The sequence below is a fragment of the Hevea brasiliensis genome, chromosome 17 (assembly GCF_030052815.1).
Source record: "Hevea brasiliensis isolate MT/VB/25A 57/8 chromosome 17, ASM3005281v1, whole genome shotgun sequence".
NCBI classification, from domain to species: Eukaryota; Viridiplantae; Streptophyta; class Magnoliopsida; order Malpighiales; family Euphorbiaceae; genus Hevea; species Hevea brasiliensis.
In genome coordinates, this window is record NC_079509.1 from 47,675,089 (window position 1) to 47,691,032 (window position 15,944).

The 15,944-nt window shown below is 32.4% G+C and overlaps 1 protein-coding gene across 2 annotated transcripts; it reads left to right on the forward strand.

Annotated features, from left to right (window-relative positions):
* The first annotated feature begins 1,081 nt into the window (after positions 1-1,081).
* LOC110637825 (bystin) lies at positions 1,082-14,941 on the forward strand. Of its 2 annotated transcripts, none has more exons than XM_021788160.2 (13): positions 1,082-1,354; positions 3,230-3,368; positions 3,451-3,654; positions 4,791-4,917; positions 5,056-5,107; positions 5,308-5,635; positions 6,847-6,926; positions 9,571-9,618; positions 10,638-10,784; positions 13,682-13,754; positions 13,842-13,914; positions 14,411-14,528; positions 14,706-14,941. In XM_021788160.2, exons 2-12 carry the CDS (start codon positions 3,249-3,251, stop codon positions 14,488-14,490), a joined length of 1,332 nt encoding a protein of 443 aa, XP_021643852.2. In that variant the 5' UTR covers positions 1,082-1,354; positions 3,230-3,248; the 3' UTR covers positions 14,491-14,528; positions 14,706-14,941. The 2 variants fall into 2 exon arrangements, with proteins under 2 accessions (XP_021643852.2, XP_021643853.2); XM_021788161.2 differs by having other exon boundaries at positions 1,089-1,354; positions 3,233-3,368.
* Positions 14,942-15,944: the final 1,003 nt, after the last annotated feature.

Here is a 15,944-nt window from a genome sequence, read left to right on the forward strand (position 1 = left end):
CATGGATGTTTGAGATGTTTATTATTAATGATGGAGGGAGCTGAGCTCTCAAATATTGATATTATTTATTTACAGATCGGGTGAGTTGATACTTCCCGTTAGATAATCTAATTTATGGTTAGACTCTATCCGTTTGTTTTATTGAAATTGGGCTATCTTAACGGGTTCTGTGAATAGATTAGAAATAGTTCGGCTTACTATGGATTTCAAAAGCCTTATACTGGCCTAAGTTCTAGTGTCGGTCTGGCTTAAAAATTGGGTCGTGACATATTTTTACATATTAATGATATTTTTTAATATAATTTGAACATTGATAAATTAAAGTGAATGAATAAAATTTTGTTGTTACTCTCCATATATCCCTCGTCTCTCTTTCTCTCTCTCTCATATTACTTATACTACCAGTCTCTTTACCTTAATATATAATTAATTTTTATATGCATTCTCTCTCGTTTTCCTCCTATTATTATATATTTATTTCATTACATGTATTATTAATCTCTATTTGTATAATCATCTCTCTCTCAATATATCATTACTTGATATGTGTATCTACCCTCCTATCATTATATATCTATTTCATTCCATATATTATCATTCCCTCTATTACTACATTTAAAACTCTCTTATAATTCTCCCTCTATCTCTCACTGCATAATTACTTTCTATATATATCTATCCCTCTGTTTTTATATATCAATTTCATTCCATATGTGCTATATTTAAAATTCTCTCATAATTATTCAAATCCTTTCAATGATATATTAAATTATTATAGATAAATAATATGTTAAATTATAATGTGATCTTTGTTAATAATTTTTGTTTAATTAAAAATAATTTAAAATTTAATTTTTTAAATAATTAAGATAAATTAAATATATTAATGTAGAAACTCTTTATATTATAAACCTAAGTTTTATAAGTTTTAATATTATGATTTAAAAATTTTTTTTCTTTTATTATGATTATCTTTACTAAATTTTAATATTGTGATTATCTTTACTAAATTTTAATATTGTGATTTTAGAAAGTTTTTTATTATAAAAATAGCTTTTAGTATCTATTTTACCTAAGCGTCGTTTAGAGAAGCTAGATCACAAATAAACGTAACCCATTGTCCGCTTTTTCTTTTTCCTTCGGCCCGTTGCCCTCGATTTGTCTGAACCAGCAACCTTTAAAGTCTCATCCTACGCCGCCGCCCAACCCACAAGCCCTCCCCCTCTGCCATCGCCAGCCTTGTCTCAATCTCATCTCGGTTTTTTAGTATCTCCTTCAACCTCTCTCTCATCTCAGTCTCGGCTTTCGCCTCTACACAAACGACCTTCAACCTCAAGCTCGCCGCTCTTCACTGGTTAGTTACCTTGGTGCTTTTATTATTTGGAATTCTGAGATTAGGGTGTTTGGTGTTTTTATTATTTGGAATTCTGAGATTAAGGTGTTTGGTGCTTTTACTGTAAATTTTAAATAAGACTATGAAATCCAATTACTCTATGATATTGTGATTTGGAGACTTTAGATCTCTTTATAATTAGTTTATTGTAAATTTTTTTAAATAACCTATCTAAAATACAGTAGCAATTGGTACAAGCATCTGCATGTGCATAGATTCATTGTCTGAGTTCTCAGATGCATTTTACGCTGAGTTAATTGGATTTGATAGTCATAAATTATGGTAATTTAGTTAGTGCATGCATTTTTGTGTATGGGTTCTCAGATTCTTTTTGCATCTAAAGTTATTAGATTTGATAATTTTCATGATATTGTAGTCTTTTTGTTTCAAGGGTGAGCAATAGATGTTCAATTTTATAATCTATATAAATACATTAAAGCTGAATCTCCTTATGAACAGCATAAACACTATTGATTTTGGATTGCAGCAATTACAATTTTGGGATAATTAAGGCCAATTAGCTTTCTTTATGTTTATAGTGTCTGAGAATCTGAGAGAATTAGATTTTGTGTTGATTTATATTATGATGATTGGCTTATTAGGAGACATTACTAGTTTTAATTTAGCTGTAGTCGTGTCTTGCGTCTTATGTGCCTGTACTTGTTCATTTATTTTGTTATTCATTGGGTGTTCAACCCTTGCAATTATACTATTCCTTGGAGATGTAATTGATGAAACAGTAGCCCTCAATGCAATTCATTTTGTCTATTTTAGTGCTTTGACCTTAACACTTCATTCAAAGTGGAAAGATCAAAGATGTAATCTTGCTTTGATATTTTATGTTTAGAAAGAAGTTAATCAGGGAAGTTGGAATATTAGTTTTAATAGTTGAAAGTGAAGTGTATTTATGATACCAAAGCAAACCAAAGTTAAACAGGGTGGGCTTAATTAATTTTACAAAGGTTACAGAATATGATTCATTTTGTTGGTGTACCTGAGTTAGTTGAAGGCATGTGCAATTGCATTAACTCCTCCTAAAAGGTTATTGTGATTTTATCATTTCATTTTTACATAATTAGTATGTGAAAATTTTCTAATGGGTTGTCAAACAACTCAAACTCAAATGCGATTGAATTAACTACTCCTATTGATCAAGCGCCTTCGTGTTCTTGCTGTGATATTTTATTTTGATATTTCTAGTATTGATGATTTGATGTGGTAAATCTTGAAGGTTGCATGGATGCAAAAATCCGGCTTGTTTTCCTCACTTCAAATTTCAAGCTTTAAGCAAGAGCTATCCAATAATTTTAGTGATTTAATCCTAGAATTTGTTATTGTATTGAACTATTCAACTTTATTTGAATTATGGTGTTGTTGTAATTTTTGTTATTTTAAAATTAGTTGTAATATGTTGTAAACTGCTTTTTTTTTTTCCTTGTTATTTTGTATTATTAATGATTATGGACTCATATGATAATGTATTCTGAAAATAACTGTGATTTAAAGCAAGTATTATAAAACTCGTGCTATAGTTTATTGAGCTCACTTTTGAGCTCGTTTTAATGAACTTATCGAGCTTGACACGATCCGAGCTTGAGGTTGGCTTGTTAATATACTAAATGGACATAAAATGAGCCGAGTTTGAATCGAACTTGAATTTAACATATTTCAAATGAGCTTGAGCTCGAGCTTGAAACATTACGTACAAGCTGAGCCTAAGCAAGCCAAAGCTCGGCTCGGTTCGTTTACACCTCTACTTACAAGCTTCCATTCTTGCATCCTAACAGCCTGGGTTTTTGTGCTTTGTAACTAACTGCATAACCACATCACCTGCAGCAGTCTTTTAGGCGTCTAAATGGACAAGAAGCGAGGTAGACACCAAAACCCCAAGCCCTTTATCCCAGAAGATAATGACTCCATTGCCTCTACTAGGAAACGATCCAAAGCAGCAAAACACCACCAAAAGCAAGAAACGGTATCTCTCTTATCTCAAATATATCATTCGGATTGATAATTTCATTTTATAGTGGTTCTTGTTATTCTTACATCATTTATAGATGATATCTTCGGGGATAAGCTCGAAAATTTTGAAAGAGGCGCTGATTCAGCAAAAGGAGATTCAAGAGGAGGCTGAGCAGGCTAATCCTACTACCAATGCCTTTGTTGTGGCAGAGGAAGAAGCTGCTAGGCATCAACAAGAAGAGGAGGATGATGTTGATGATTTTAGTGGATTCTCTGAGACTCAAACCCAGTTTGGTGACGTGAGTTCTCTTTATAGTTGTGTTTGGTTTGGACTCCTTTTTGTTTGATTAAGAGATAAAGAGGAACAAATAGTTTAGATTAAAAAAAATCCTTTTGTGGGGCTGAAATTGCATTGCCTTTGGTGCCAAATTAGTATGTTAGAACCAGGTGAATGTATATAGACTGGATCCAAAAACTTTGTTGTTTTTATAATAAGTGAAGATGATTCTTATGCTGTACACATGTTAAATGCTTGATGCATCAGTGTAGGTAGCATATTTGATATGTTCACAGATAGCTTGATTCCTTTAGTTCCCTATGCTGATGTAATTTTGTGAATTATGCATCTCTACTTGTTTGGTATGTTAATCTTATATAATTAAATTATAAATTTTCTGTGTAGAGATTAAAGCTTTTCTTTCATTTAGACCCTCTAGTTTGAGAGAGAGAGAGAGGAACTTTCCATCATGGTAATGGCTTACTGGTCACGCTCATGTATCTTTTATAGATACATGAGCTGGTTAATATAATCACTTAGAAATTGAAAATTTAGGTGACATTGTCTTGGATGCTTGTTTATCTGAAGTGTTAGGGCATGGATACCTGGTAAATTTTTAGATTAATGAGTACTAAATCTACTTGTAATAGTTTTTCCCCTGGCAAAATATCTTATAAACATCCAAGTCAAAACAATATCATAAACAATTTTACGTGGACCCTGTCATATTTGCTGGTTGTAATTATTTCCCTCTGCTTTTTTTTTTGCCCCTTCGGTTTCTGATGTTCATATACCATGTTTCTTTTTACTTTTGTTTGATGATGACTATGCTAAATTATCATTAAGCTAGGTTGTAAGAGATTCTAATGTATGTTGCAATAAAGTACCTTAATTCGCTTTTTGTTTGCACAGTTGTTCTGTTTCAAAACTGAATTGGTAAAACAATTGGTTTTTTTATCTTCAAAATTTAATTACTAGGAGAAGGAAGCATACATAAGAGTTTTTCCTGCAAAAGTTGAATATTCTATCATGGCAACCTCTTTGCTCGAGAAATTTATGCTAAATTTACAGTGTGCCATGGACAGTGATTATTTTTAAATTCTGTATTATTATTTTAATAATTATTCTTCTTTTCTATATTCATTTTGGGTGTGGTAGGAGGAGATTGATGAGGATGAGGAGAAATTACTGGAGGCTTTCTTATCAAAGGAAGCTGGTCCTCAGCGTACACTTGCAGACCTCATCATTGAAAAAATTAAACAGGAGAATGCTAATATTTCTTCAGGTTAATCATTTTTTCCTAAATTTATGTTATGAGTTTTAGCTATGTCTTCAACTACTGGAGGTTTTGATTATCCTCTTTAACATGTAATTAGTGTTCTTTACTTATCTGTTTATGGAGAATTGGTTTGGTTGATTGCAGAAACACAACCCATGCCAAAATTGGATGCATCTCTCATAGATTTGTACAAGGGGTAAATTTTCTATCTTCCTTCTATTGCTATGCAACATAATTTGCAGTACTCTCAATTTCAAATATTGAGGATATTATGTTTCTCTTTCACTTGTTGAGCTTGCTTTGAAAAGGTGTACTGATTTTTCTTTTAGCAAAACTGTTCAAGATGCTAATTGTGAAGTATCTTTGAATATGATGGTTTATTTTTAATAATTACAGGCTTGGCGAGTTTCTAAGTAGATATACAGCTGGAAAAATGCCTAAAGCATTTAAGCATATCCCTTCAATGCAACTTTGGGAGGATGTTTTGTACTTGACTAAACCTGAGAGTTGGTCACCAAATGCAATGTATCAAGCAACAAGGATCTTTGCTTCCAATTTGGGTGTGAAGAAGGCAGAGAATTTCTATAGGCTTGTATTGCTTCCTCGAATCAGAGACGATATTAAACAGAACAAGAGGCTGCATTTTGCTCTGTATCAAGCTTTGAAAAAATCTCTTTACAAACCTGCTGCATTCAACAAGGGAATATTGTTTCCACTATGTAAGGTATAGAAAAGCATGAGAATCATCTATTATGGTACTTTATTTGAAATTTTTAGCTGCTAACATATTCTCCATTCTGTGACCATTATGGAAACACCTTCATTCCAATCAAGAGGGTTGTCATGTGCTAGACAATTTTTTCTTGGAGAAAATTTTCATTACAAGAATGAAACCCATCTTGCCTAATGTCACCTTTAATATTTGGTATTTACTCAGTGACCTGAGCTAGTACCAAAAGCATACCACAGCTAATGAAATAATTGAACCAACTGCTACTTTGTGATATACAAACTAAGTGCCATACCCAATCATTCTGCCCACATCAAGACCTGAAAGGCACTGCAGGTGGAACGCTTTCATGGCTTGTGAATTTTAAGGGTTTTAACTTGGGGTGAATTAAGATTTGGATTTCAGTTCAAAATTCAAATAGAGGGCTTGAGGGATAACTTTCTAGATAGGTTGAATGCTGAGATCTGTTGGGAATCCAGATCTGAAAATGATGAGAAGTCTAGGCAGTCTTACCAAAGTTTCTTAAGCAATTACACTACTCTAGGAAGTAGGATCTATAAAGCAACTATTACCTCTAAAAAAGCCTGATGGCTACTCCAAAACACCATGTTTTTCTGACATAATGGAAGCTTGCTTTCCCCTAGCAATTCTTAATTAGCCTTCTAATTAAAATATGAATAGGAATCTTAAATAGATTAGGAAAACTTATGGCATTAGAAGAGATCAAATGAAAACTACATAAGGAAGACCATTAAACTCAACTTAACCTAAAGAAAACTCTTTTAAATTAATGGTCCTGAATGTTTGAACTAGAACATAGAAGAAAACTAATTAACGGCCATCATATTTAAAGAGACCTAAGAGTAAATGATTGAAAATGGGCTACAAAAAGGCACTAGAAGGCATGGAGTAGGCTCCAAATTGAACATGGTCAGCAATTTTTAACTCTTATGTTTGCTTGTCTTACCTTTTCCTTCAACTCTTTATTTACCAAATTGATTAGTGCATGCATAATTTCTCTTACTTACTTTTACATGGATGGAATTGTATTAAGTTTACCTTTGTCTGCTTTCATTTTTATAATTATGTAAGCATTTTACGTAGTCTTTCCTTCTCAATATTCTAACAGAAATTGTCTACATTTTTATTCTATCTTTATTGTCTTAACCAATTTCTGACATGCTTATGTTCCCTTTGACTTGCAGTCAGGGACATGCAATCTTCGGGAGGCCGTTATTGTTGGAAGTATTATTCAAAAGGTTTCCATTCCCATGCTTCATTCAAGGTATGCTAGTTTTTTATGGTATAATCTTGTGTCTTCAGGCATAAATCTTAACTTGCAGGCTAAATGATTTACTTTGTAATTGTATCAACTTCTTGTTAACAATTTGAAAAACTCCTTTTAAATAGAACTAGCTGGATAATTCTATTGTTGATCTAGGATCACAAACTTCCCATCTGTGTTTTGTCATTTGTCTGGTCTGATGGTTAGTTTTTAATCTGCTGTGTTCTACAACTATTCTGTTTCGGTGGGTGTGAACTGTTCTTTATATCAATATATGAACCTGTAAGAATTTAGAATTTGCAGCACGAGCAAATAAAGAAGAAACCAGCTTTTTGGATTGTGGTGGGTTGGGTTTAATGGGTTGGTTAGTTCTGTTATTCTGCCAGCACAGGCCTATTTAGGGTGATATTTATGCCTTTTATCTTTTGTAGCAGAAATAAGCCATAAATCAGTTGTTATCCTTTTTCCCTCTCTCCCACCTGCACCCATTTCCCACAAATCCGGTATGAAAGATACCGAATTAGGGCACTTCAAGGAGCTGGTTTGAGAATCTAAGGCTGTAGGGTCTCCATAAGAGCCAAAAAAGAAAAATATTTGTGGCGTGAGTTTGGAAAATTACTTTCAAGTGACATAGAAAGGCCAATTCACTTGTTATGGTATAAGGAAAAAAGAGAAAAAATGGCAAAGGCATGCACTTGTTTGAGAGCAGCATGGCTATATTGTTGAGAAAACTGTTGGGACTGCAATAAATTAAAATATTAATGGGACTGTCAGATAACCTAGGATTGCACTGGGCTTTTTGATGAGGAGAATATTCTTGGGTATCATACCAATGGATTTGGTGACACAACATGTGCAGTCTCTCCATTCTCCTGGCTGAGTAAATGGCCAAGTATGCTGAAGGCTGAACCGGGTATCTTACTCATTAAAGAAGCTGTTGCCAGGGTTTCAAATTTTGTTCATTACATATAAAATCAGATGATGCATAATGGAATTTTAGTCACTAAATTCGTTGGACTCCACCACCTCCCCCCCCCCCCCTTCCAAAAAAAAAAAAACCCACAAAAGAAAAAAAAAAACTGCAATCCAGTTCACGAGAGGAATAAACATTGGCAGTATAATATCTCTGGCTTTTTACCCAAATGACAAATGTGATATGGGTTTAGTAAGATTTAGGCCTTAATATAAGACCTGTTAAAACAATTCATAAAACACAAAGTTAAATGGCCTATTAAATTGTTAAATTTTGGTTAGAAGTTCATTATATTTGAGATATTTTTTAAATTTAATTGATGATTAATAATATATTAAAAATAGATTTTTTAGAGTTTCTTTTTATTAATATTATTATTAATCTTACAAAATATGTATAAATTATAAAAAAATATTAAAATATAAAAAAAATTATTTTTTGATTTGGTGTTTATAAACTTGGGGATTATACTAATTGAGTATAATTCACATACCATGAACCGAATTGATATGATTCACGTACCGCATTCTAAATTTCCATATCAACCAAGTTCAACCTTTGCGTATCCTATATCTAGCTAAGTGGCGTACTGTGTGCCTGTACCACAACCCAGTACATACCACATTCCAAGTAACTGTGGGTGTAGCGGCTGTAGGGGCCATTACATCCAATCCTGGTAGTATTGAAACAACCTAAATGGCTTGGAAGAGTAGTAGTAGAAGGAAGGGGATCCCAGATTTTTTTTTTTTTTTTTTGGGAAGGAGTATCTTGGTGGTTATAGAAGCTGCTGGTGGAAGAATTTTTGACCATTTAAAGTCTTTAAGGTCTATTTTTCTTTATTAAGACTAGTGGCTAATGGGTTTTTTCTTTGTTTAAATTGAACCCTAGTTTCTGTTGTGCTTCCTTTTATGCATTTATTTGATTTAATACTATCAGCCCATTTATAAAACAAGATGACCTAATATATTGCATATTTAATTTAATTAATTTTTTCCCTTCAATTGATTTGAGCCATTTATTGGAATTGCTTGAAAATATTCACCGTAGCGATGGCTCATTCAGTGCAATTCAGGCCAATTCCAGAACACTGTTTTCAATTCTATTGATCCCACCTTGTACTCAATCACAAAGTTGCCCCTTGTATCAAAAAGCAATAATGCCTCTTGTATTAGTAAACAATAAATAAAGTCCTTGAGCTTAATGGATCCAATTATTACTAGTCATGCTTCCAAGTTTTGTCTTCTTGGAATTAAACTAGAGTTCTTGAATCTGGCTTTTCATGAACCATTGTGGATCTTCACCAGCATCACCTGTTTGCGTGGTCAAATCATTTCGGTGAAATTGATTAGTCTTGTAGGCTTTTCTTACTGAGAACAATAAGAAATTGTTCTTTGGATACAATTTTCAGAGGTTGCATTGTTGCTCATTTCAATTCAGTGCACCTGGACTTCAAAATATTTGTAATAATGCTGGTTCTTCACTTCTTTGTGCATGAATTATGAACCTTCTCATTTTAAGTTTCAGCTTGTGGATATGATGTTGCTTGTGCTGCTGGAGTTGCATCTCACATAATTTTTTTAATGCATGAGGGCTGCTGGAGTTGCATCTCACTTATAATTTTTTAAATGCATAAGGAAGATGCCTAACTCAAAAGTTTGAATGGTATTGCAGTGCTGCACTATTGAAGCTTGCGGAGATGGAGTATTGTGGCACAACAAGGTATGTTTAGCATATATAAAGAGGTTTAACACGTAACAATTTAATGGTTTATCTGAATAATGTTTCCACATTAGTTTGCTTTCTTTTGCATGTGAAAATTGTGTAGAAAGTTTTGAACCTTGATGTGTTTCATTTTAGGAAGCTAAATAATGATGATTTGCTTATGATGGAGATACGCCAATTCCAGCACTGTGAATGTTAATATATAGTCATTTGTATGCTGTGTAGATTCCTTTATTATTTTTTTTTTTCGTCTTTAATGGGGTTATAATTCAGCAACAAAGCCTCAACTAAAAGTACAAAAAGTTATCACTTGTGTTACTGATTTTGCTACTCCTGATAAGATATTAAAGATGGCATTATTTTATTGGATAGTGATTTTAGTTGCTTCAAATTAGATGTATGGAAGTTATAATGCTGATGTAGATGTAGACTACATATAAAATTCTGGTACCACTAAATGGGTTTTTTTGGAAACAAATGCATCATGAACACTATTAAAGGTAAATTGACTAGAAATTTGTAGGCTATGTTGTTTTATTTGTTATAAAAGTAACTAAAAACAATTATTTCCTAGAGGTTTATGTTGAGCAATGTCATGATTTGAATGGTAATTGATGATTACTAATAAAGCAAGATATATCATATGCATAAGGCAGTATGCTAAAAGTTGAAATATTGTGCTTTCAAAGTTAAGAATTATAAGAGGAGACAACTTCATTAATGTTGTTCCATGTAGTGGATGTCCTGGTCCATGCGTGCTGTTGGACTCTACTTTCCCTTTTTCTAATCTGATGTTGATCCATGGGATTACAGGTTATAATCTACGCACTTAAGAAAGAGATACTCTAAGGAAGATCAATATTAAAATTTTGATAAAAACAAGAAAAAAAATTATTTATGTATGAATTTTAAAACTCTTCTGAATCCCAAAACACTTTAACCTGTACTTGTGAATCCACTTTTAGTTACTAAGTGATAAAAATTACTTGACAGTGTTGCTATGTAAACAATTGCAGTTATTTTATCAAGCTTCTTTTGGAAAAGAAATATGCCTTGCCATATCGTGTACTTGATGCTGTTGTTTCTCATTTTATGAGATTTCTCGAAGACACAAGAATAATGCCTGTAATATGGCACCAATCACTTCTTGCCTTCGTGCAAAGGTAAGTGGATTTCCTCGTTTCTTTTCTTGTCTCCTGTTTTATCAGATATAAGTTTTGAATATCTTCACATTGATGTATCATGCAGACATGCACACACATGGAACATGTGGTCATTGACTTATAGCACAAAAGATGGAGTCTTGTGCTGTATGATCATGACCATATCTAGTTAGTGACTTAGCATTTAATTGGAGGGGAAGGAGATTTATCTAGTGTGGCTTATCTTGTTTTTCTTCCTGAATCTTCTACCCTATCCAAAGAAACTTAAGAATCAACACTTAAGATTTTATGTTCTTCCAGTTACTGTGCACTCATGCCTTGTATTCTTTCTGGCACTTATCTTCCCATGTAAATTACCTAGACCTTGGGTTGCTTTGGTATGTGGAATGAAAACAGGAACATAAAATGTCTTTGTCTAGAAATGTGTTTCCTTCAAATTGCTGAGTGGGAACAAAATATATTGAAATAAGAATTACCTGAAAAATTTTCTACAAAATCCTATAAAAAAATTACTCAATTAAAAATTCATAAAAAATTACTCTAAATTAAAATTTCTATCTTAACTAATTCAATGCCATACAATATATGAAATCCCAAAATTTACAGCATAATAATGATCACACCAACATTGTCTGAGATTTGTGTGACTCAGATTGTTTGATTCTCTAATAATAGTTGTTTGCATTTTGGGAACCTAATTTTAATGTTCCAAATCTATAATGATCCATAATCTGGATCGCACATTCCAGAATGCAAATCATTAGGGAGTGCAGTGTTTTCTGGTAGCACAGATCCCAACTTGCAAATAAAGGACTATTGTGGGAGAAGAAAGGAACATATAAAATTTGTGTGTTTGCCTATCGAGAGTTGTTAAGAGCTATTTTGTATCCATGTTTTTGGTTTTTAGTTGCCCATCCAGTACTAAGAAATTGCATCTTGAAAAATGAGTTGATGAAACAAGTTAGTACCATTTTGTGGTTTATCCTTGTAGCAACCTTTCCTTTTTCTTATAAAGACAACAAGTAATAAAAACAAAAATGTTCTAATATAAAATTTTTTGAATGTCGGAGTCGGACAAAAAAAACCAAAAACATGATGGATAACAAAGAAGTCCTATATAATTAGATGAATGTTTTTCTTTTAGACGTTAAATTCTCTTCTTGAAAATTAAGAAATAGTGATAAAATTTAAGAAAGTTCATTTCAAGTAGTCCAAGGTCACAGCCCAATGTAGCATTTATTTTAGCTAAAGTAATCAAATACAACTCTATATTGCTAACTAACCATAATTAAGGCTCATGTTGATTGATACATGGTGCATTCTGCAAAGTGATGAATTTTTTGGCATTTACATTAATTTCCATCTGTCATTGTTCTTTGAAGGCCAATGGCTGTGGAGGCAAGTTTGAGATATTTCATTGAATCTATCTTGTTTGTACCTTTTTCTGAATTTTCATTTTCCTCGTCTCTCAGAAAATTGGAATTTTCTTATTCCATTCAGCATTTCTCCATGTGTGGCTCTATGCAATCAGTGCATGGATATCTTCCTGAGATAGCTCTTGCCCTTTTAATCTTTCTTAGTTGTATGCTATTTAGGCTTCATTTGACCCGTGGGAAATATTTTCCCATATAACATCTTTTCTTTTTCTAATTTTTGTCATATGCATGTGATTTAGTCGATAGAAACTCCATCCTAGGCAAAGAAAACCTAAGCCATTTTTCAAGAAATTCACAAGAGACACTTTGCATGCACGCATCACTTGGTACAACGCAGTACTGTGCTGTTCATGTCCAATTGCATTGGACGTTGCCACCTACCCTGTTTTCTCAGTTCCTTGTGTAGCATTCTTTACTATTCAAGTAGATAAAAAACTAAGGGGGAAAGTACGAAAAAACACTTGAGTTTGTGCTTTGACACTTCTAAGGCATGTGGTTCAATTTTTAACAAAATGATATTTTAATCTTTATATCCTTGGAACTTTAAGGACACGTGTTATCTCATCGTGCAATCAATAAAATGATTTTTTTTTTATTTTATTTAAAAAATTGTTAATTCAAAATTTTATTTTTTTAAAAATTTCATATTATCTGTGGGATCCAAGCATATTAAAGAATATTTTTTTATTAGACTCGCAGCACCACATCAGCATGATTGATGACGAAATAGCATGTCCTTATTGTGCTAGCAGAGTAAAGCATAGAATATTGTTTTGTCAAAAATTGAATCATAGGTCTCCAACTGTTGTGCTTTTTTTGTACATTGTCCTAAATCTAAGATTCCAAACGTAGAGTTTTCATAGATTCAAAAGTTCAAGGTCTTCCACATCTAGGAAATTACATTTTTTCCAGTGCAATCCAAATGCCACAGACTAAATTCCAATTAATTTTAGTGTTACAAACAAAAAATGAAAAGTAGTTTAATATTTTTGATGCTTTCAAAGATAAGTTGTTATTTTTGAAACAAAAGGAGCTTAAATGTAAAGTTTTTTTTCCCCTTTAGATGAATCATCTCTAGTTTAGAAGCCAAACAGCTCAACTGTTTTCTCTTTTATAAATTTAAAGAAAACGTTACATTTTCAAGATTTCATAAAGAACTCTTAACCGTATTTTATTAATTTGTCTTACCAGCCATGGAGAATCATAATTTAATTTTTATCATGCTTGCATTATTTAAAAAAAATATGTTAATTTCGTTTATTACAGTAAAGAAAAGATCAACATATCAGCCCCTGCATGATGTAATTTAGTGGAGTAGAATTAGAAAATATCCTTAATATTTACCCTGACCCAACCTCCCTTCGTTTCTGCCATTTCCTTTTTTTCCTTTCCAAAAAAAAAAAGAAAAAAAATAAAAATTGCCCAGCTGCATATAATGTAGTTGCTGTGTTGTACTTGCAGGTACAAGAATGAATTGAAGAAAGAAGATAAACAGAATCTTAGAATGCTAGTTGGAAAGCAAAAACATAAATTAGTAAGATCATCATCCCAAGTTGTAAACGGATTATTATTGGATTTTACTTTTTACAACATTTAATCCTTATGCCTCTTTTGGTTATAGGTAACTCCTGAAATTATCCGAGAGTTAGATGGCAGCCGTAATCGCGGTGAGAAAGATGATCCTATGTCAATGAATATCCTTTGCAAAAAGATTAATATTTCAGTGTGCATGAGCATTTTGTCCAAGATATTTAGAAGACTGACCATTTATTTTTGTTATTTTATTTTTTTAACTAGAAATAAAAGAAGAAAGCTATTTTCTCTGGAGGACATGGGTCATGCCCTGTAGCCTGCCCTCTTTTAATCAATACACTAAAGCTCCCTTTTTGGTAAAATCTATGTTTTTTGCATCTTTGATCCAAAAATGTATTCAGACAAATCATTCATTTAGTTCTTGGATATTGATAGCGTGATGAACTTAAAACAACATAATTTGAATTTGGTGCTGCATTTCAAACTTTGTTAAGTTTTCAGTCGCAAATAGCCAAATACACTGTTTGTACTCTATTGAAATTGCAGGAAATTATTTATGATGGTGTAGTTTCTATTTCATTGGCATCCCTTCTTCCTGTTGTATTTACTTTTTGGTCAGTTACCAGATAAGGTCATGATTCCTTGACTTCCAATTACCATCTCCTATTTCTGTAATAAATAAAGTGATAGAGGAAGACAGGTTTGATATTCCGCAAGTGCCTATGGAGGAGGATTGAATGTTTGGCCACGGAGGAGGATATTCCACAAGTGATCGGTATGTTACTAATCAGGTTCCTTTTCAGTTTATTTTCACCTTAATCTTTTTTTGGTCATGAGCATGGCATCCGAATGGCGTAGTTAGATCTTTTCCTTGCATTTTTCAAAGCCACCATATGGGATTAGATGATGTTGAAATTGATTTGTGCTAATTGAGGTGTGAATTCCATTGCAGATTTCAGAGATGGTGCATGTTTTTGTGTTGGCAAAATTTTGAGAGCAAGCGGATTCAACTATGGAGCGTTTGAATAGATAGTCATTTCAAATGAATGGTTTGAAGTCAACGGCATAGCTTGTGTTGATAATATTATATGTTTTCTTCGGTTAGGTAGATTCATTGAAAAGAGACTAAATTCATTGATGTTCATTTTTACTTTATATAATTATGAATTTGAATTATATTATGTGAAACTCAGGGCATGGATCGTTAGAGCAATTAAAAAAAGTAATTGTGAGTAAATTAAATTGAACGCATATCAATTAATCAAAGGGGGTTTCAAAGTTTGGTGATGAAATCTCAGCAAAGACCTCCTCGGTGCTGAGAAAAATCCTCAGATCATGCTGGTGTAACTACCTATTTCTCTAAAAATTTCTACATTTTGCTCTTTTCTTCCATGGCAAGTTTGGCTTCTAAATTAGCAAATTTCTCTTCCGTGATATTTTCAAGACTTGAAATCAACCTATTAGAGCGAGAAAATCACCAACTAAAGTGAAAACACAAATAAAAGTATATAAAATAGCTTCTAAGATGAGCAAAATGGATTAAAAAAAAAAAAAAACCTAAATGTCTATAAAATATGAATATATTAAATTACTTATTATAAGGTATAAACAAGGTTTAAAGTCTTGTTTGAAGGTCTTTCATTTTTTCTAGGAATTATATTGGATATGTATTTTTTCTGTACCATCTCTCTTCTTGGCTTTCATGTCTCTTTTAGGTCCTATTTTCCCCTCATTGGATAGTGTGCTACCGTTCTATTAGTCAGGGAGTATTCTCCTATTAGTATGGATTCAGGTTGCTTTACGTCTTCCTTTGTATATATTTTAGCTCATATCATTAGGTTGTAGGTAAGTTTGGTACAATGTTAGCCAAAGATAATTATTATTCTTATAATTTTTAATCTCTCGTTAATTTTATTTGCATATTTGAAAAAAATTAAATTAACTTTTCACTTTATTAATATTTATGTTTTTCTAAGATAAATGTTAATCAAGCTTAAATTAATAATTATTTTTCTTTAAGATTAAAACTTAAAAGGATAATATTTAACTCTTTATTTTTTTTATTTTTTACCAAACACATTTAGTTAAATAGCTAAAAGCAGGGAATGAGTCGGATTGAGTTTGGATTCAAGTTTCTTCTTGTGTGGTCTTCTTTTAGATATAATGGTCTGTTATTGATCCTCAGAAGCAC